The 20,517-nt window shown below is 48.8% G+C and overlaps 1 protein-coding gene across 9 annotated transcripts in view; it reads left to right on the top strand.

Moving 5' to 3' along the window:
* Nucleotides 1-20,517, top strand: part of scly (selenocysteine lyase) — an 81,523-nt gene that overhangs the window by 36,899 nt on the left and 24,107 nt on the right. For all 9 annotated transcript variants that reach the window (XM_072474833.1, XM_072474827.1, XM_072474832.1 and 6 more), the window contains 2 exons: nt 785-885; nt 2,065-2,251. In XM_072474833.1, coding sequence (XP_072330934.1) covers nt 785-885; nt 2,065-2,251 — 288 coding nt within the window. The remainder of the gene's footprint in view (nt 1-784; nt 886-2,064; nt 2,252-20,517) is intronic.

Here is a 20,517-nt window from a genome sequence, read left to right as displayed (position 1 = left end):
AGCTCACCATTGGTCGGCAGCAGAAACTTCCAGTTCTGCCGAAATCTATCGCATTTTGTATGACTTGCCCACCTTGCCGCTGGGGAACCCGCCATGGGGTGTAGCCTTCGGCGGAATCTTCAGGAAAGAGAGAGCTGCTTCATTGCTGCCTCACGGCACCAACGACCCAGATTCGATCCTGACTCTGGGTCACTGTCCGTGCGGAGTTTGCACATTCTCCCCGCGTTTACGTGACTCGCCCCCACAACCCAAAAGATGTGCAGGGTCGGTGGATTGGCCACACTAAATTGCCCCTTAATTGGAAAAAATTAATTGGTTACTCTAAATTTATTTTTAAAAAAGAGAGAGCTGGAAAACTCCTCCTATCTTTTAACTGCTGGGAAGGATCACTCTCCATGCATGAGTACCTATTTCTAGCTGTTTGCTGCATGTAATTCCCATACTGCAACTACTAGCCTCAAACTGGTAGCAACAATCTAAAAGCACCCATAAAGCACAGAGCATATCACAATCATTACTTGACGTGACATTTGTGTTGAAAGATGCTGTAACAGGAATTAGCTGCTCTTCCCACATGCTGGTCAAAACCTGGATTACTTGCACTGAGGGTGATTTTTGAGAGCTGTTTCAACTGTCGAGATGCTTCCTGCATCAAATGTCCAATTCTCATTTTCCCCACTCACCTTCCCATTTTAAAAGGGGAAAATGCTTGGACAGAATTGTTCTAGAGAGAATAAAGACAAATGTTACCTTCTATTTTCCTTGTGTGTCTAATTGTGATTAGGTAGAAAAGCCAAGGAACTGATAGATTGGTCAAGAGAGAATGTGGCTCAAATGGTTGGAGGTCGATCAGAAGATATAATTTTTACCTCTGGTGGAACTGAGGTAAGAAGGGTGTTATCTAAACATTTATAAGTTTAAGTTCCAATTGTGATTTGTATCTCTGGTATATACCCACCTGTGAGACAACCCTTCCCTCAAATTCCATGCAACTCTCCACCATCCTACTTTCAGCCCCCTGCCATCACTTCAAAATCCATAGCTGGCATACAATGCAAGGGCCAACATTGCAAACTTTGGATGAGTTCCCTATGTGGCTGACAATTTGTGACAAATTACATACTCTGCTGTGCTCATGTCATTTAAGAGTTGGGTTGACATTCATTTCAGTACATTCAGCTCGGGTAGAGGGGGAACTAGAGAAAGAGTGGAGCTTTTCAAACATGGTTACATAATGAAACATTATAAGGAATATTTGTTATCTCCCCCATACAGACCCTGACATAGTGGAGGGGGATTTTCCGCTCCTGTCTTTGAGGGGTAGGATCAGTACTGGGGCAGAAAATCCTGCTGGAGTCCTGATAGAGCTATTATACCAGCAGGATTTCCCCCCCCCCCCCCATCAATGATGTAATGGGCTGGTTTAGCACAGTGGGCAAAACAGCTGGCTTGTAATGCAGAACAAGGCCAGCAGCGCGCGTTCAATTCCCGTACCGGCCTCCCCGAACAGGCGCCGGAATGTGGTGACTAGGGGCTTTTCACAGTAACTTCATTGAAGCCTACTTGTGACAATAAGCAATTATTATTATTAATGGGGATCTTAACTTTGACAGTCAGAATCTACATTTGCATAGATTTATATATAATTATCATGCCTTTATGCCTGATAGTCCCCCCGGTTGCAGAGCCAGCGGGAAATGGTGGGGGGGGGGGAGAATATTTATATTTAAATTTTTAAAAATCAGGTTGGGCAGGCTCAATCAGAGCCCATGTCACATTGTTTGCAGTGAGTGGCTAAAAATACAGCGGAGGAAGCCGTCATTGAGGCCTGCAGCTTTCTCCCGTTTTACCTGACTGCTGCGCCTCCCTGCAAAAAAATCAGAACATGTATTCAATGATGACACTGGAATTTAAAAAAATAGAAGAAAGGGTTCCTCTGTTCTACATGCTACACCTCCTCAAAGAATTTTCTACAGCTTGTTATTGCCTGTCTCGCACATGCACAGGTAACTACGCAGAATGTGGGAGTCTCGACTTAAAACTAAAAGGTTCCATGTTTTCCAGGCAAACAATTTAGTCTTTCACACGGCAGTCAAGTACTATTGGGACCAACAGCGGCAGCTGGCACAGAGCAATGGGAGTATGGAGATTGATTGGACTGCTAAGCCATTACCTCACATCATTACATCAAATGTGGAGCATGATTCAGTGCAACTGGTGGCAGACAACCTGATCAAGGAGGAAAAAGCACGTGAGAATTTGTTGATGGACTTGCATCTAGAAATGAAAAACAGCTCTGCCTCCCTCTCCCAATAATACAATATTTCAAATGTAAATATATAATCAAGGTTCTACCAGTGTATTATGAATATGCAAAGCATTTACTTTAACAATGGTTGGCATCTTGATTATGATTTTCAGCACATCACCATCTTGAGATGAGCAGCTGAAATTTATTTTAATTGTTTTTGGAGGGCAGGATCAGATTATCAATCTCACTGTTTTATCCAAAATAATACTAATGGTAGGCAAAGTGCATTCTACACCCCTACCACTGGGGGAGCTGCTTTTTTGAAGTGAATTTTACGGGGGTTGGTGTCGTTGGCTGGGCTAGCATTTATTGCCCATCCCTAATTGAGGTGGTGTGAGCTGCCTTCTTGAACCACTGCAGTCTATATGGTGTGGGTGTATGCATTTATGATCCGGTGACAGTGAAGAAACGACAATATGTTTCACGTCAGGATGGTAAGTGACTTGGAGGGAACTTCCGAGTGATAGTGTTCCATGTGCCTGCTGCTCTTGTCCACCTAGATGGTAGCGTTGTGAGATTAGAAGGTGCTGCCGAAGAAGCCTTGATGAGTTCCTGCAGTACACCTTTTAGATGACGCACACTGTTGCTGCTGCTGTGCTTTGATGCTGGTGGGAGTGAATGTTTGTGGAAGGGGTGCCAATCAAGCAGGCTACTTTGTCGTGGATGGTGTTGAGCTTCTTGAGTGTTGTTGGAGCTGCACTCATCCAGGAAAGTGGAGAATATTCCATCATATTTGTGATGTGTGCCTTGTAGTTTGTGGACAGGCTTTGGAGAGTCAAGAGATGAGTTATTCATCACAGGATTCCCAGCCTCTGACCTGCTCTTGTAGCCACAGTACTTATATGGCTAGTCCAGTTCAGTTTCTGCTCAATGGGAGCCCTCCAAGGATGTTGATAGTGGGGTATTCAGCATTGGTAATGCCGTTCAGGTCATGGGGAAGTGGTTAAATTCTCTCTTGTTGGAGATGGTCATTGCCTGGCACTTACCACTTGTCAGTTCAAGCCTGGATATTGTCCAGGTCTTGCTAAATTTGGACAAAGGCTGCTTCAGTATCTGAGGAGTCGTGAATGATGCTGAACATTAGTGAACACCCCACCTCTGACCATATGATGGAAGGAAGATCATTGATGAAGCAGCCAAAGGCCTAGGACACTACCCTGAGGAACTCCTGAAGTAATTTCCTGGAACTAAGATGATTAACCTCCAACAACTATCTTTCTTTGTGTTAGGTAGGACTTCAGCCAGCAGAGAGTTTTCCCCCAGATTCCCATTGACTTCAGTTTTGCTAGGGCTCCCTTGATTGATTTATTTATTGTCAAATGTACCGAAGTACAGTGAAAAGTATTTTTTTGCGGCCAAGGGGACGTGCACAGTACGTACACAGTAGACAAAAAGGATAATCGACAAAGGACATCGATAAAGAAGTAATTGGTTACAGTGCGGAACAAGGCAGCACGGTAGAACATAGAACATCGAACGATACAACGCAGTACAGGCCCTTCGGCCCACGATGTTGCACCAAAACAAAAGCCATCAAACCTATGCTATGCCCTTAGCATCCATATGCTTATCCAATAAACTTTTAAATGCCCTCAATGTTGGTGAGTTCACTACTGTTGCAGGTAGGGCATCCCACGGCCTCACCACTCTTTGCGTAAAGAACCTACCTCTGACCTCTGTCCTATATCTATTACCCCTCAGTTTAAAGCTATGTCCCCTCGTGCCAGCCATTTCCATCCGCGGGAGAAGGCTCTCACTGTCCACCCTAGCTAACCCCCTGATCATTTTGTATGCCTCTATTAAGTCTCCTCTTAACCTTCTTCTCTCCAACGAAAACAACCTCCAGTCCATCAGCCTTTCCTCATAAGATTTTCCCTCCATACCAGGCAACATCCTGGTAAATCTCCTCTGCACCCGCTCCAAAGCGTCCTTCCTATAATGTGGTGACCAGAACTGTACGCAATACTCCAAATGCGGCCGTACCAGAGTTTTGTACAGCTGCAACTTGACCTCATGACTCCGGAACTCAATCCCTCTACCAATAAAGGCCAACACTCCATAGGCCTTCTTCACAACCCTATCAACCTGGGTGGCAACTTTCAGGGATCTATGTACATGGACACCTAGATCCCTCTGCTCATCCACACTTCCAAGAACTTTACCATTAGCCAAATATTCCGCATTCCTGTTATTCCTTCCAAAGTGAATCACCTCACACTTCTCTACATTAAACTCCATTTGCCACCTCTCAGCCCAGCTCTGCAGCTTATCTATGTATCTCTGTAACCTGCTACATCCTTCCACACTGTCGACAACACCACCAACTTTAGTGTCGTCTGCAAATTTACTCACCCACTCTTCTGCGCCCTCCTCTAGGTCATTGATAAAAATGACAAACAGCAACGGCCCCAGAACAGATCCTTGTGGTACGCCACTTGTAACTGAACACCATTCTGAACATTTCCCATCAACCACCACCCTCTGTCTTCTTTCAGCTAGCCAATTTCTGATCCACATCTCTAAATCACCCTCAATCCCCAGCCTCCGTATTTTCTGCAATAGCCTACCGTGGGGAACCTTATCAAACGCTTTACTGAAATCCATAGACACCACATCAACTGCTCTACCCTCGTCTACCTGTTCAGTCACCTTCTCAAAGAACTCGATAAGGTTTGTGAGGCATGACCTACCCTTCACAAAGCCATGCTGACTATCCCTGATCATATTATTCCTATCTAGATGATTATAAATCTTGTCTCTTATAATCCCCTCCAAGACTTTACCCACTACAGACGTGAGGCTCACCGGTCTATAGTTGCCGGGGTTGTCTCTACTCCCCTTTTTGAACAAAGGGACCACATTTGCTATCCTCCAGTCCTCTGGCACTATTCCTGTAGCCAATGATGACATAAAAATCAAAGCCAAAGGCCCAGCAATCTCTTCCCTGGCCTCCCAGAGAATCCTAGGATAAATCCCATCAGGCCCCGGGAACTTATCTATTTTCAGCCTGTCCAGAATTGCCAACACCTCTTCCCTACATACCTCAATGCCATCTATTCTAATAGCCTGAGTCTCAGCATTCTCCTCCACAACATTATCTTTTTCCTGAGTGAACACTGACAAAAAATATTCATTTAGTATCTCGCCTATCTCTTCAGACTCCACACACAACTTCCCATCCCTGTCCTTGACTGGCCCTACTCTTACCCTAGTCATTCGCTTATTCCTGACTTACCTATAGAAATCTTTTGGGTTTTCCTTGATCCTACCTGCCAAATACTTCTCATGTACCCTCCTTGCTCGTCTTAGCTCTCTCTTTAGATCCTTCCTCGCTACCTTGTAACTATCCATCGCCCCAACTGAAACTTCACACCTCATCTTCACATAGGCCTCCTTCTTCCTCTTAACAAGAGATTCCACTTCTTTGGTAAACCACGGTTCCCTCGCTCTACGCCTTCCTCCCTGCCTGACACCCGGTACGTACTTATCAAGAACACGCAGTAGCTGTTCCTTGAACAAGCTCCACTTATCCAGTGTGCCCAACACTTGCAGCCTACTTCTCCAACCTATCCCCCCCAAGTCACGTCTAATGGCATCATAATTGCCCTTCCCCCAGCTATAACTCTTGCCCTGCGGTGTATACTTATCCCTTTCCATCACTAACGTAAACGTCACCGAATTGTGGTCACTGTCCCCAAAGTGCTCTCCTACCTCCAAATCCAACACCTGGCCTGGTTCATTACCCAAAACCAAATCCAACGTTGCCTCGCCTCTTGTTGGCCTGTCAACATATTGTGTCAGGAAACCCTCCTGCACACATTGTACAAAAAACGACCCATCTAATGTACTCGAACTATATCTTTTCCAGTCAATATTTGGAAAGTTAAAGTCTCCCATAATAACTACCCTGTTACTTTCGCTCTTATCCAGGATCATCCTTGCCATCCTTTCCTCTACATCCCTAGAACTATTTGGAGGCCTATAGAAAACTCCCAACAGGGTGACCTCTCCTTTCCTGTTTCTAACCTCAGCCCATACTACCTCGGAAGATGAGTCCCCATCTAGCATCCTCTCCGCCACCGTAATACTGCTCTTGACTAGCATCGCCACACCTCCCCCTCTTTTGCCTCCTCTGAGCTTACTAAAACACCTAAACCCCGGAACCTGCAACATCCATTCCTGTCCCTGCTCTATCCATGTCTCCGAAATGGCCACAACGTCGAAGTCCCAGGTACCAACCCATGCTGCCAGTTCCCCTACCTTATTTCGTATACTCCTGGCATTGAAGTAGACACACTTCAAACCACCTACCTGAACACTGGCCCCCTCCTGCGACGTCAAATCTGTGCTCCTGATCTCTATACTCTCATTCTCCCGTACCCTAAAACTACAATCCAGGTTCCCATGCCCCTGCTGCATTAGTTTAAACCTCCCCCAAAGAGCACTAACAAATCTCCCCCCCAGGATATTTGTGCCCGTCAGGTTCAGATGTAGACCATCCTGTCTGTAGAGGTCCCACCTTCACCAGAAAGAGCCCCAGTTATCCAGCAATCTGAATCCCTCCCGCCTGCACCATCCCTGTAGCCACGTGTTTAATTGCTCTCTCTCCCTATTCCTCATCTCATTATCACGTGGCACGGGCAACAACCCAGAGATAACAACTCTGTTTGTTCTAGTTCTGAGCTACCATTCTAGCTCCCTGAAAGCCTGCCTGACATCCTTGTCCCCTTTCCTACCTATGTTGTTAGTGCCAATGTGGACCACGACTTGGGGCTGCTCCCCCTCCCCCTTAAGGACCCGGAAAACACGATCCGAGACATCACGTACCCTTGCACCTGGGAGGCAACATACTTAACGTGAGTCTCTCTCGCTCCCACAAAATCTCCTATCTGTGCCCCTGACTATCGAGTCCCCAATTACTAATGCTCTGCTCCTCTCCCCCCTTCCCTTCTGAGCAACAGGGACAGACTCCGTGCCAGAGGCCCGTACCCCATGGCTTACCCCTGGTAAGTCCCACCCCCCCCCCCACAAGTATCCAAAGCGGTATACTTGTTTCTCAGGGGAACGACCGCAGGGGATCCCTGCACTGACTGCTTCTTCCCAGTCCCTCTTACAGTTACCCATCTATCTCCAATCTTTGGTGTAACTAATTCCCTGAAGCTGCTATCTATGACCCCCTCTGCCTCCCGAATGATCCGAAGTTCTTCCAACTCCAGCTCCAGTTCCCTAACTCGATCTTGGAGGAGCTGGAGATGGCTGCACTTCCTGCAGGTAAAATCAGCAGGGACACTAACGGCATCCCTCAATCCCTCACCTCAAACATCCTGCAGGAGGAACATTGCACTCCCTTCCCTGCCATCCCTCTAACTTTCAACCAAGATCAGGCTAACAAATGAATTTAAAAAAATAAATAAATAAATGATAATATAATATGGTACTTACCTCACACCAATGGGTTTTATTATTAGGTTAGAGGAGGAGGGCGGGTGGGAGACACTACACGTGTAGTGTCTCGGGTTTCCTCTCCACCAGAATTTATTGGTGAGGGGAGGGGGGGGAAACCTTTCCAGAGGTCCGCGGGTCGAACTTCCGGTTCCCGCCTTAAAAAAAAAACAACAGCAAAGAGGAGCAGAATCGGGACCAGGTAAGTGTTTCAAACCTAAATACTCACCCACCGGCAGCCCCTTCACTCCACTCCCGCCAAAACTCCAAGTGCTGCTCCTGCAAGGTAAGTTATTTTAAACTTAAATACTCACCCACCGGCAGCCTCTGCACTCCGCTCCCGCCGAAACTCCAAGTGATTGCTCCTGCAAGGTAAGTTATTTTAAACCTAAATACTCACCTACCGACAGCCCCTGCACGCCGCTTCCCAGAAGTCCGCGGGTCGAACTTCCGGTTCCCGCCTTAAAAAATAAAAAATACAACAGCAAAGAGGAGCAGAAACGGGACCAGGTAAGTGTTTCAAACCTAAATACTCACCCACCGGCAGCCTCTGCACTCCGCTCCCGCTGAAACTCCAAGTGCTGCTCCTGCAAGGTAAGTTATTTTAAACTTAAATACTCACCCACCGACAGCCTCTGCACTCCGCTCCCGCCGAAACTCCAAGTGCTGCTCCTGCAAGGTAAGTTAATTTAAACTTAAATACTCACCCACCTGCACTCCGCTCCTGCCGAAACTCCAAGTGATTGCTCCTGCAAGGTAAGTTATTTTAAACCTAAATACTCACCTACCGGCAGCCCCTGCACGCTGCTTCCCAGAAGTCCGCTGGTCGAACTTCCGGTTCCCGCCTTAAATTAAAATTTTTTTTAAAAATACAACAGCAAAGAGGAACAGAAATGGGACCAGGTAAGTGTTTCATACCTAAATACTCATGTGGCTAGCACTGTGGCTTCACAGCGCCAGGGTCCCAGGTTCGATTCCCCACTGGGTCACTGTCTGTGCAGAGTCTGCACGTTCTCCCCGTGTCTGCGTGGGTTTCCTCCGGGGGCTCCGGTTTCCTCCCACAGTCCAAAGATGTGCAGGTTAGGTGGATTGGCCATGCTAAATTGCCCTTAATGTCCAAAAAAGGTTAGGAGGGGTTATTGGGTTATGGGGATAGGGTGGAAGTGAGGGCTTAAGTGGGCTGGTGCAGACTCGATTGGCCGAATGGCCTCCTTCTGCACTCTATGTTCTATGTATCTATGTAAGGACCAAACAAAGCAAATACATGAGCAATAGCAGCATAGGGCATGGTGAATAGTGTCTTACAGGGAACCAATCAATCTGAGGGAGACAATGCCGTTCTTGGTCAGAAAGATAAAAAGCAGCATAAATTCCCAGCAATTAGCAGTATTGAACAGTAAGAGGAGAAAATGTAACTTTAACAATTGAACAGATTTTGTTCTCTCTCTCTCTCTCTCTCTCTCTCTCTCTCTCTCTTTGCCCTTCTTCTTCCTCTCTGCACAAAAATTTTTTTTATACCTTACAAATTGAAAGCCTATCTTAGCCAATTGTTGGAAAATAGGCAATTAATTAATCTATAACTTGTCAATAATGAAATAAAAATGAGTTCATTGGTTTTTAGCTAATTACACATGTTTTAGCTTTACGATGCTTCTCAAACTGTATCTCATCTTGAAATAGGCTGATTGTCAACCAATAATTAATTAACATAGCTGTCTGTCATTTAATGTTGACGCCCCTTAAACAAGGGCATATTCAGTTCCCCAAGTCAAGGTTAACAAATCATGTTCATTTTTTATTCTGTTGCCTGAGAAGTAAATGAGATTCTTATTCCCACAGTATTTTAGGAGTCTGAATTAATAATCAAGTGTTAATATGTTTATAGTTATAACAGTTATACATTTTGTCTTCCAAATTGCATTTTCACCCTTTCTTTCATATCTATTAATAAATTACTTATTTTTTAATTGTCTCACAATTAAGGCTGTCTACTTAACTAATCTGGCTGGTTTCCAATAATGCTAGTTTAGTTTTTATTAAAATGGCATCCATCAATTTTAGCAGAAAATGCTTAAGAATATATTAATTTAGACTACAAAATGATAGTCACACTAAAACTAGTGATTTTGAAACTGCCGACACATACCTAAATTTCAGACCCTGTGTCAGCTATAATGAAATGAAATGAAAATTGCTCATTGTCACAAGTAGGCTTCAAATGAAGTTACTGTGAAAAGCCCCTAGTCGCCACATTCCGCGCTTTGACCTGAATTTTGGTTAACTTTAAATTACTGCTCAGGTTGTATTTTTGCCCATAATAGTGGACCTGTCGTGGAGTTGCTCAAGGTAAATTGGATGATGTTATACAATGTAAGGCGCAGTGTATTATTCTGCTGCGAAGATAGAGCAGTGTTTAAAAGCATTTTCCCCCTAGGGCCATGGAGATGCATTCTGATGCCATTTGACCTCATTTTCCACTGCAATTTGTTTCCAGTTTTTATCTGCTTGTAAATCGTCAGTTCCTCCATGAAGACGAGGCTCATCAAGGTCATGACTGATGTCACAAAGCACGCTGATGTTATTTGTGAGGGTATCTTAACTTGGAACACTGGCTTTTGGGGGGGGGGGGGGGGGTGTATAAATTTGATTTGATGTGAGGAGACAAGTGAAACCCCAGTGAGAATAAATAGCCCAGTCATCGTGTAATGATTATTAAAGACTATTTATTGATGTAAAGAAAAGACAAATACATGCAACGGGCATGATTTACCGGCCGCGTCGCACCAGAATCGAAGCAGGATGCAGCCAGGAAATCCCGGGAGAAGCCTCTCTCTGGATTCCCGATGGCCCTTATGCTTCGCGAGATCTAACCTGATGTCGTGATCTGGATCCTGCCCACAATGGCAGGACCCAGTCTTGCACGGTTAAATGAGTTTAATATCTCACTTAACTGCTGACGTCGGATCGAATGGCCACCCAACATCTATTGACCACGCCAAGGAGACCCCAGCCGAGCGCCGATTTGTACTGGTCCTCGCTAACGGGGACCAGACGTACTGGCACTTTGTTGGGGGAAGCCCTCCCAGATCGGAGGCCCCTGGTGGTCAGCCTCTGTCCAGGCTGACATCCTGACATGCTGGTGGCACCCTGGCAGTGCCACCCTGGCATTTCCAGGGTGCCCAGGTGGCACTGAAGGGCACGACCAGAATGCCAGGCTGGCAATTTGCTCACGCCGGGGATCGGCCCAGGGGTACCCTGCCCTTCAGAGATGTGGTGAGGGGTGGTTTGGAGACATTGGGGAAATATTAACAGAGTGCTGTTAGATAGCAGGGTCATTCCTGCCAGTATAAGCATTGGGAACAACGCTGCTAATCCTGCTGAAAACGGACTCTGATTGCGCCCCAACAGGACTATTCTGCTCTCAGGCAATTAAGATGTATAAATTACTCAACACACACACAGTTTATGTAGAACAAACCCCTTGTTACACAATATTTACGATACCTGAACTCTGAAAGACTTTCCCTACTCCCCAAACAACATCCAAATTGAATAACCAGCTATAGTTTCTACACAATGCAGGGAGGATACTCAAACCTGAGAGCTGTCCTTTTGTTGTCCAGAGATGATATTTTAAAACTGCAGTTCTAAATGTTTTCTGCACTGCCTTGGCTCTTAAGGTTATAAGCTTGTTTGTTGTAAATTTGGCCTGCAGGCTTGGCGGCTGGAAACTGGCCTGTACACTTTCTGAGACTGCCTCTACTGGTTTCTCAGAGTTTGAGCAATTATACCTCTGTTGTTCTTGATTATGATGTGGAGATGCCGGCATTGGACTGGGGTGGGCACAGTAAGAAGTCTTACAACATCAGATTAAAGTCCAACAGGTGTTGGACTTTAACCTGGTGTTGTAAGACTTCTTACTGTTCTTGATTATGCCTTCTGTGTATTCGGCAGTCTGCCCCTTTCGACTTCCTTGTCTGTGTGTTAATGTATGTATATCTCGGGGATCTTCCCAATCACCTATAATCTGTTTCTCCTCCATAAATTATTCACACTTGATTATTAACTAAACTTGCCTTCTGGACTTGTTACCGGGGAGACACGTCCAGATTGAGGCCTTTTGAAATCTATCTCCTGCTGTCTTCAGGCAGATTCATGACACTGACTTTTTAGTTTATTTTTTAAAGTTGGTTGATTTATGAATACCATTTGAACAAGTCAGGACTTTTTTTTTAACAAACAATTTTATTGAGGTATTTTTTGGCATTGTAAACAGTTACAGTTAACAGAAATGTGCAAACATCAATATAAAACCAATACTTCAATCAAACCATACTGCACATGCCCGCTCCTCTCCCCTAGACACAACCTGCTTATTTATCCCTCCTACTCTACACTAATCTCTTCCCCCCCCCCCCCCCCCTTGCTGACATTCACTCTTCCGAGAAGAAGTCGATGAATGGTTGCCATCTTCAGGCGAACCCCAGTACAGATCCCCTCAAGGCGAACTTGATTTTTTTCCATACCTAGAAAACTTGACATGTCCGAAAGCCATAGTTCGGTCTTCGGGGGTTTTGCGCCCCTCCATGCCAGCTGTATTCGCCGCCGGGCTATTAGGGAAGCAAAGGCCAGAACATCTGCCTCTTTCTCCCCCTGGACTCCCGGGTCTTCCGAAACCCCGAAAATTGCCACCCCTGGACTCATCACCACCCTTGTTTTTAGCACCCGGGACATGACCCCCGCAAATCCCTCCCAGTACCCACTAAGCTTAGGACATGCCCAAAACTTGTGAACGTGGTTCGCTGGTCCTCCCACGCATCTAGCGCACTTGTCCTCTACCCCAAAGAATTTGCTCATCCGAGCTACCGTCATGTAGGCACGGTGAACAACCTTAAATTGAATCAGGCCGAGCCTGGCACATGTTGCGGTTGAGTTTACCCTACTCAGAGCTTCCACCCACAGCCCGTCCTCCATCTCCCCTCCAAACTCCTCCTCCCATATGAGTTTCAGTTCCTCCATCTGGGCCTCTTCTCCCTTCATGAGCACTTTGTAGATATCCGAGACTCTACCCTCTCCTCCTTCTCCTCGAGAGACTATTCTGTCCTGGATCCCTATTGGCGAGAGGCGTGGGAAGGATGGGACCTACCTGTGTACAAAGTCCCACGACTGTAAGTACCTAAAGTCATTTCCCCTTACCAGCCCAAATTTCTCCTCCAAGCCCCTCAAACTCGCAAAGCTCCCCTCCAGGAACATATCGCCCACCCTCCCCACCCCCACCCGCCGCCATGTTCGAAACCCTCCATCCATGTTCCTGGGGGCGAATCGATGGTTATCACATATTGGAGCCCAGACCGATGCGCCCCCCCCCCACATGCCTCCTCCACTGGCCCCATATCCGCAGGGCCGCCCCCACTACCGGGCTGGTGGAGTACCTGGCACCTCCGGTACGCAGTCCTCAATTCTAATCGCCAGGACCATGGCCAGGAGCTTGGCATCCACATTGATCAGGGAGATTGGCCTGTATGACCCGCAGGATTCCTGGTCCTTGTCCGGCTTCAGTATCAGCGAGATGGTGGCTTGCGACATCATCGGTGGCAGGGTCCCTCTGTCCCTTGCCTCATTAAAAACCCTTGTTAGGACCGGTTCCACTATCTCCGAGAACTCCTTGTAAAACTTTACTGGGTATCCATCCGGTCCCGGGGCTTTCCCCAACTGCATGGCCTTTAGGCCCCCCAATACCTCCTCCGCTCTAATCGGGGCCCCCAGCCCGTCCACTAGTCCCCTGCCTACTTTTGGGAAGGTTAGTCCATCCAGGAACATTTTCATCTCCTCCGGCTCTTCCGGGGGTTCTGAGGTGTACAGCTTACTATAGAAGTCCCGAAATACCTTATCCAGCCCTGCCGGGTCCTCCACTCTGCTCCCCTTCCCATCAACCACTCTACTTATTTCCCTGGCCGCCTCCCTCTTCCTGAGTTGCTGCGCTAGCAATCTACTGGCTTTCTCCCCATGCTCATACACCACTCCCCTCGCCTTCCTATGTTGTTCCACGGCCCTACTCGTGGATAGCACCCCCAGTTCCACCTGCAATCTCCGTCTCTCGCTGAGTAGGTCCTCCTCCAGGGACCCCGCATGGTCCTCGTCTATCCGGTGAATTTCCCTAACCAATCTGTCCATTTCTGCTCTGTCCGCCCTGACCCTGTGAGCCCAAATTGCGATCAGCTCCCCCCTCACTACTGCCTTCAGCGCCTCCCACAGGGTCGCTGCTGAAATCTCCCCCGTATCGTTCACCTGCAAGTAATTTTGCATATACTTCCGAAGTCTCTCACATATCCCCTCCTCCGACAACAGTCCTACGTCTAACCTCCATTGTGGGCGTTCGTAATTCCCCCCCCCCCCGACCTGCAGGTCCACCCAGTGCGGGGCATGGTCCAAGATAGTGATTGCCGAGTATTCCGTATTCTTTACCTCCCCTACACAGTCCCTGCTCAAGATAAAGAAATCAATCCTAGAATATACTTTATGAACATACGAATAAAACGAGTAGCCCCTTCCCGTCGGCTGTCTGGCTCTCCATGGGTCCACAGCCCCCATTTGCTCCATGAACCCTTTCAGCTCCCTTGCCATTGCTTGGAGTCTGCCCGTTCTGGGACATGACCGGTCCAGCCCCGGGTCAAGGGCCGTATTAAAGTCCACCCCCCATTATCAACTTACGTGAGTCTAGGTCCGGGATCTTCCCCAACACTCTTTTGATAAAGTCAACGTCGTCCCGGTTCGGAGCATATATGTTCACCAGCACCACTCTTCTCCCCTCCAGCTTGCCCCTTACCATAAGGAATCTGCCCCCGCCGTCTGCGACCAAGCCCTCCGCCTCAAATTGAACCCGCTTATTGATCATAATTGCTACCCCCCTGGACTTAGAATCCAAGTCCGAGTGGAGGACCTGGCTGATCCAGCCCTTCCTTCGCCTAGTCTGGTCAGACACTTTCAGATGTGTCTCCTGCAACATAATTACGTCCGCCACTAGAGCCCGGAAATGCGTGAACACACGTGCCCTTTTAACTGGCCCATTTAGTCCCCTGACATTCCAGGTGATCAGCCTGGTTGGGGGGCACAACCCCCCACCCCGCCGGTCAGCCATAAACCTTTCTTGGGCCCGCCCCCGGCCCATGCGCCGTGCCATTCCTGGCTCGCCTCTTGGCTGCCTCCACCCCCGACCTCCTTTCCATTACCTACTTCAGATCCCCCCCACGTCAGCAAAATAATCCCCCCAGCAACATCCCCCGATAACCCCACCTCTTCCATTCACTGGCTGTAACCACCTGACTCCCTTGACTAGCCAATCTGCTAGCCGGTGACTCATCGCTCCGGCGCTCCCTTGTCTCACTTCCATTGTTTCCCCGACCTCATCCCCCACTCCGACCCACTGGAGCAGTCTCACTAAGATGGGAAAGATCAAACAAGATGTAAACATCAAACAGCAACGCGAGGCTGCTCCAGGTACAATACAGTTCCAGCTGTGTACACAGAAAAGTGTTAACCCACGTCCCTTTCTGAGCACAAAATATATATAAAACATCCCCCACAGGCAAAAACTGCCCACAAAAAATACACCACAAGGCACCTTTAAAGCAGTAAACAGTCGACCTGCAGTCCAGGCACAGTAGGCGTCCCTTCAACCAGTAATTCTCGGACCCTAGCTTGCGTCCGTGGGTCTTTTTTTCGAGACCAGCCCCTGATCCCTCACAAAGTCCATCGCTTCTTCGGGCTCGGAGAAGCAGTGGTGTTGGCCCTGATGCGTAACCCAAAGACGGGCCGGGAAGAGCAGACCAAACTTCACGTGCTTTTTTTTTTTTTTTTTTTTTTTTTTTATATAAATGTTTTATTGAAAATTTTTTCCCAAACAACAATTTTTCCCCTCTTACAAAGCAAACGCAACAATAACAATACAGAAATTTTAAACAATACACAAGTAACAAAACCCCTTTATCTTTGACCTAAACTAAACCCCCCCTCCCCCCCCCCCCCCCCCTCCCCCTGGGTTGCTGCTGCTGGTCATCTGTCTTCCCTCTAACGTTCCCCTAGGTAGTCGAGAAATGGCTGCCACCGCCTGGTGAACCCTTGAGCCGATCCTCTCAGGGCAAACTTTATCTGCTCCAGTTTAATGAACCCCGCCATATCATTTACCCAGGCCTCCAGTCCGGGGGGTTTCGCCTCCTTCCACATGAGTAGGATCCTGCGCCGGGCTACTAGGGACGCAAAGGCCACAACGTCGGCCTCTTTCGCCTCCTGCACTCCCGACTCTTCCGCAACTCCAAATAGAGCTAACCCCCAGCCTGGTTTGACCCGGGCCTTCACCACCCGCGAAATCACTCCCGTCACTCCCTTCCAATACCCTTCCAGTGCCGGGCATGCCCAAAACATATGTGCGTGGTTTGCCGGGCTCCCGCCACACCTCCCACATTTGTCCTCCACTCCAAAGAACCTGCTCAATCTTGCTCCCGTTATGTGTGCTCTATGTAGCACCTTAAATTGAATCAGGCTAAGCCTGGCGCATGAGGAAGAGGAATTTACCCTGCTTAGGGCATCAGCCCACATACCCTCCTCTATCTCCTCCCCTAGTTCTTCTTCCCACTTTCCTTTTAGTTCGCCCACCGACTCCTCCCCCTCTTCCCTCATCTCTCGGTAAATCTCTGACACCTTGCCCTCTCCGACCCACACCCCTGAAAGCACCCTGTCCTGTATCCCCTGTGTCGGGAGCAATGGAAATTCCCTCACCTGTTGTCTAGTAAATGCCCTCACCTGCATATATCTCAAGAAATTTCCCCGGGGCAACTTATACTTTTCCTCCAATGCTCCCAAGCTCGCAAAAGTCCCATCTATAAATAAATCTCCCACCCTCCTAATTCCCAACTGGAACCAGCTCTGAAATCCTCCATCCATTCTTCCTGGGGTGAACCTATGGTTGTTCCTGATTGGGGACCCCACCAGGGCTCCCCGCACCCCTCTCTGTCGCCTCCACTGTCCCCAGATATTCAATGTTGCCGCCACCACCGGGTTCGTGGTAAACTTTTTAGGTGAGATCGGTAGCGGCGCCGTCACCAGCGCCTCTAAACTCGTCCCTTTACAGGACTTTCTCTCCAGTCTTTCCCACGCCGCTCCCTCACCCTCCATCATCCATTTACGTATCATTGCCACATTGGCGGCCCAATAGTAATCGCCCAAGTTCGGTAGTGCCAATCCTCCTCTGTCCCTACTACGCTGAAGGAACCCCCTCCTTACTCTCGGAACTTTCCCTGCCCACACGAAGCTCGTGATGCTCCTGTCTATTTTATTAAAAAAGGTCTTAGTGATTAGTATAGGGAGACATTGAAATACAAATAAGAACCTCGGGAGGACCATCATCTTAATTGCTTGCACCCTGCCCGCCAGTGATAGAGGCTGCATGTCCCACCTCTTGAAGTCCTCCTCCATTTGTTCTACCAACCGTGTCAGATTAAGTCTGTGCAAGGTTCCCCAGCTCCTAGCGATCTGAATCCCCACGTATCGGAAGTTTCTTTCCACTTTCCTTAGAGGCAAGCCTTCTATCTCTCTACTCTGGTCCCCTGGATGTATCACAAATAATTCACTCTTCCCCATGTTTAGCCTATACCCCGAGAAATCCCCGAACCCCCTCAAAATTCGCATAACCTCTATCATTCCCCCCGCTGGGTCCGACACGTATAACAATAGGTCATCCGCATATAACGAGACTCGGTGTTCTTCTCCCCCTCTAATCACCCCTCTCCATTTCCTGGAGTCTCTCAACGCCATGGCCAGAGGTTCAATTGCCAACGCGAACAACAATGGAGACAGCGGGCATCCCTGTCTTGTTCCCCTATATAGTCGGAAATACTCCGATCTATGTCGACCTGTAACTACGCTTGCCGTTGGAGCCCCATAAAGAAGTCTAACCCAGCTAATAAACCCGTTCCCAAACCCAAACCTCCTTAACACTTCCCATAAATACTCCCACTCCACCCTATCAAATGCCTTCTCTGCGTCCATTGCCGCCACTATCTCTGCCTCCCCCTCCACTGGGGGCATCATTATCACCCCTAATAGTCGTCGCACGTTAACATTCAGTTGTCTCCCTTTTACGAACCCTGTCTGGTCTTCGTGCACCACCCCCGGGACACAGTCCTCTATCCTCGATGCCAGTACCTTTGCCAACAATTTGGCGTCCACGTTCAACAATGAAATGGGTCTATAGGACCCGCACTGCAACGGATCTTTATCCCTCTTCAAAATTAACGATATCGTCGCCTCCGACATCGTCGGGGGTAGAGTCCCCCCTTTCCTGGCCTCATTGAACGTCCTCACCATCAACGGGGCCAACAAGTCCACATATTTTCTGTAATACTCCACCGGGAACCCGTCTGGTCCTGGGGCCTTCCCTGCTTGCATGCTTCCCAGTCCCTTAATAACCTCGTCCACCCCAATCGGTGCCCCCAGGCCTACCACCCCCCGCTCCTCCACTTTCGGGAACCTCAATTGGTCCAGGAACTGCCGCATCCCCTCCTCTCCCTCTGGGGGTTGAGACCTATACAGTTCCTCATAGAAGGTCTTGAACACCTCATTTATCTTTCCTGCCCTTCGCACCGTGTCTCCCCTTTCGTCTCTAATTCCTCCTATTTCCCTCGCTGCTGCCCTCTTTCGCAATTGATGAGCCAACAGGCGACTCGCCTTTTCCCCATATTCATACCTCCTCCCCTGTGCCTTCCTCCACAGTACCTCCGCCTTTCTGGTGGTCAGAAGGTCAAATTCCGTCTGGAGTCGTCTCCTCTCCCTGTACAATTCCTCCTCCGGGGTCTCTGCAAATTCCCTGTCCACCCTTAAAATCTCCCCCAGTAATCTTTCCCTTTCCTTGGCCTCTGTTTTCCTTTTGTGGGCCCCAATGGAGATCAGCTCTCCTCTGACCACCGCTTTTAGTGCTTCCCATACCACTCCCACAGGGACCTCGCCGTCGTCATTGACCTCCAGGTATCTCTCAATACACCCCCGCACTCTTGCACACACTCCCTCATCCGCCATCAGTCCCACATCTAATCGCCAGAGTGTTCTCTGCTCCCTTTCCTCTCCTAATTCCAGGTCCACCCAATGTGGGGCATGATCCGAAACCGCTATGGCTGAGTACTCAGCTTCTTCCACCCTAGAGATCAACGACCTTCCCAAAACAAAAAAATCTATCCGGGAGTACACTTTATGGACATGGGAGAAGAAGGAATACTCCCTAGCCCTAGGTCTAAGAAATCGCCATGGATCCACTCCCCCCATTTGGTCCATAAACCCCTTAAGTACCTTGGCCGCTGCCGGCCTTCTTCCGGTCCTTGAGCTGGATCTATCTAGCCCCGGGTCCAGCACCGTATTAAAGTCCCCTCCTAAAATCAAGTTTCCTACCTCCAGGTCCGGTATACGCCCCAGCATCCGTCTCATAAATCCTGCATCGTCCCAGTTTGGGGCATACACGTTAACCAACACGACCTCCATTCCCTCCAGCCTGCCACTCACCATTACATATCTACCTCCGCTATCTGCTACGATGTTCTTTGCTTCAAATGCGACCTGTTTCCCCACCAAAATGGCCACCCCTCTATTCTTTGCGTCCAGTCCTGAGTGGAACACCTGTCCCACCCATCCTTTCCTTAGCCTAACTTGGTCCGCCACCTTTAGGTGCGTCTCTTGGAGCATAACCACGTCTGCCCTTAGTCCTTTCAAATGCGCGAGCACTCGGGCCCTTTTTATCGGTCCGTTCAGGCCTCTCACGTTCCACGTGATCAGCCTCACTAGGGGGCTACCTGCCCCCCTCCCGTGTCGACTAGCCATTACCTTCTCTAGGCCAGTCCCATATCCCGCCTCCGCGCTCCCGCTCGCTCCCCCAGCGTCGCACACCATCCCCGCCCACCCACTCTTTAGCCATTTCCTTTTGGATTTCCGCAGCAGCAACCCAGTTGTCCCCCCCCTTCTCCCTCCCTCCTCCCCTCCCCGCTAGATCTCTTTCTAGCTTGATTGCTCCCCCCATATTACTTCCGTAAGTCAGCTGACTTCAACTGACCCCGGCTACTCCTGCTCACTCCTCGACCCCCCCCATGTGGGGAACTCCCATCCGCCTTGCGCCTGTCTTCCCGCCTTATTCTTTCTGGTGCGGGAACATCCCTTTACCTGACCCGCCTCTTATGGCGCAGCTCCCTTTCCCCTCCCCCTCCCCTTCCCCATTCTCCAACTATGTCCCGTCTTTCCCCCCTCACCGGCGCCCACATTTCCCCAATGTCTCCCCCCTTCCCTGTTTACTTCTCAATTAACTTCCACCGTAACATTAACAATAACATTTCCTGCAGCATCAGTCCCTCAGTTCCGATCCAATTTCTCTTCTTTGATGAAGGTCCATGCTTCCTCCGCCGTCTCGAAATAATGGTGTCTCTCCTGATACGTGACCCATAGTCTTGCCGGCTGCAGCATCCCGAACTTCACCTTCCTTTTATGCAACACCTCTTTGGCTCGGTTGAAGCTCGCCCTCCTTCTCGCCACCTCCGCACTCCAATCCTGGTATACCCGTACCACTGCATTCTCCCATCTGCTACTCCGCACCTTTTTAGCCCATCTCAGGACCTCTTCTCTATCCTTAAGGCGGTAAAATCGCACGATTATCGCCCTGGGTGGTTCTCCCGCTTTTGGTCTTCTCGCCGGAATCCGATTTGCCCACTCCACCTCCAAGGGGCCCGTAGGGG

Source organism: Scyliorhinus torazame, chromosome 14 (genome assembly GCF_047496885.1).
Source record: "Scyliorhinus torazame isolate Kashiwa2021f chromosome 14, sScyTor2.1, whole genome shotgun sequence".
NCBI classification, from domain to species: domain Eukaryota; kingdom Metazoa; phylum Chordata; class Chondrichthyes; order Carcharhiniformes; family Scyliorhinidae; genus Scyliorhinus; species Scyliorhinus torazame.
Note: the sequence above shows the minus strand (reverse complement) of the source record. Positions and strands in the feature narration are given on the sequence as shown.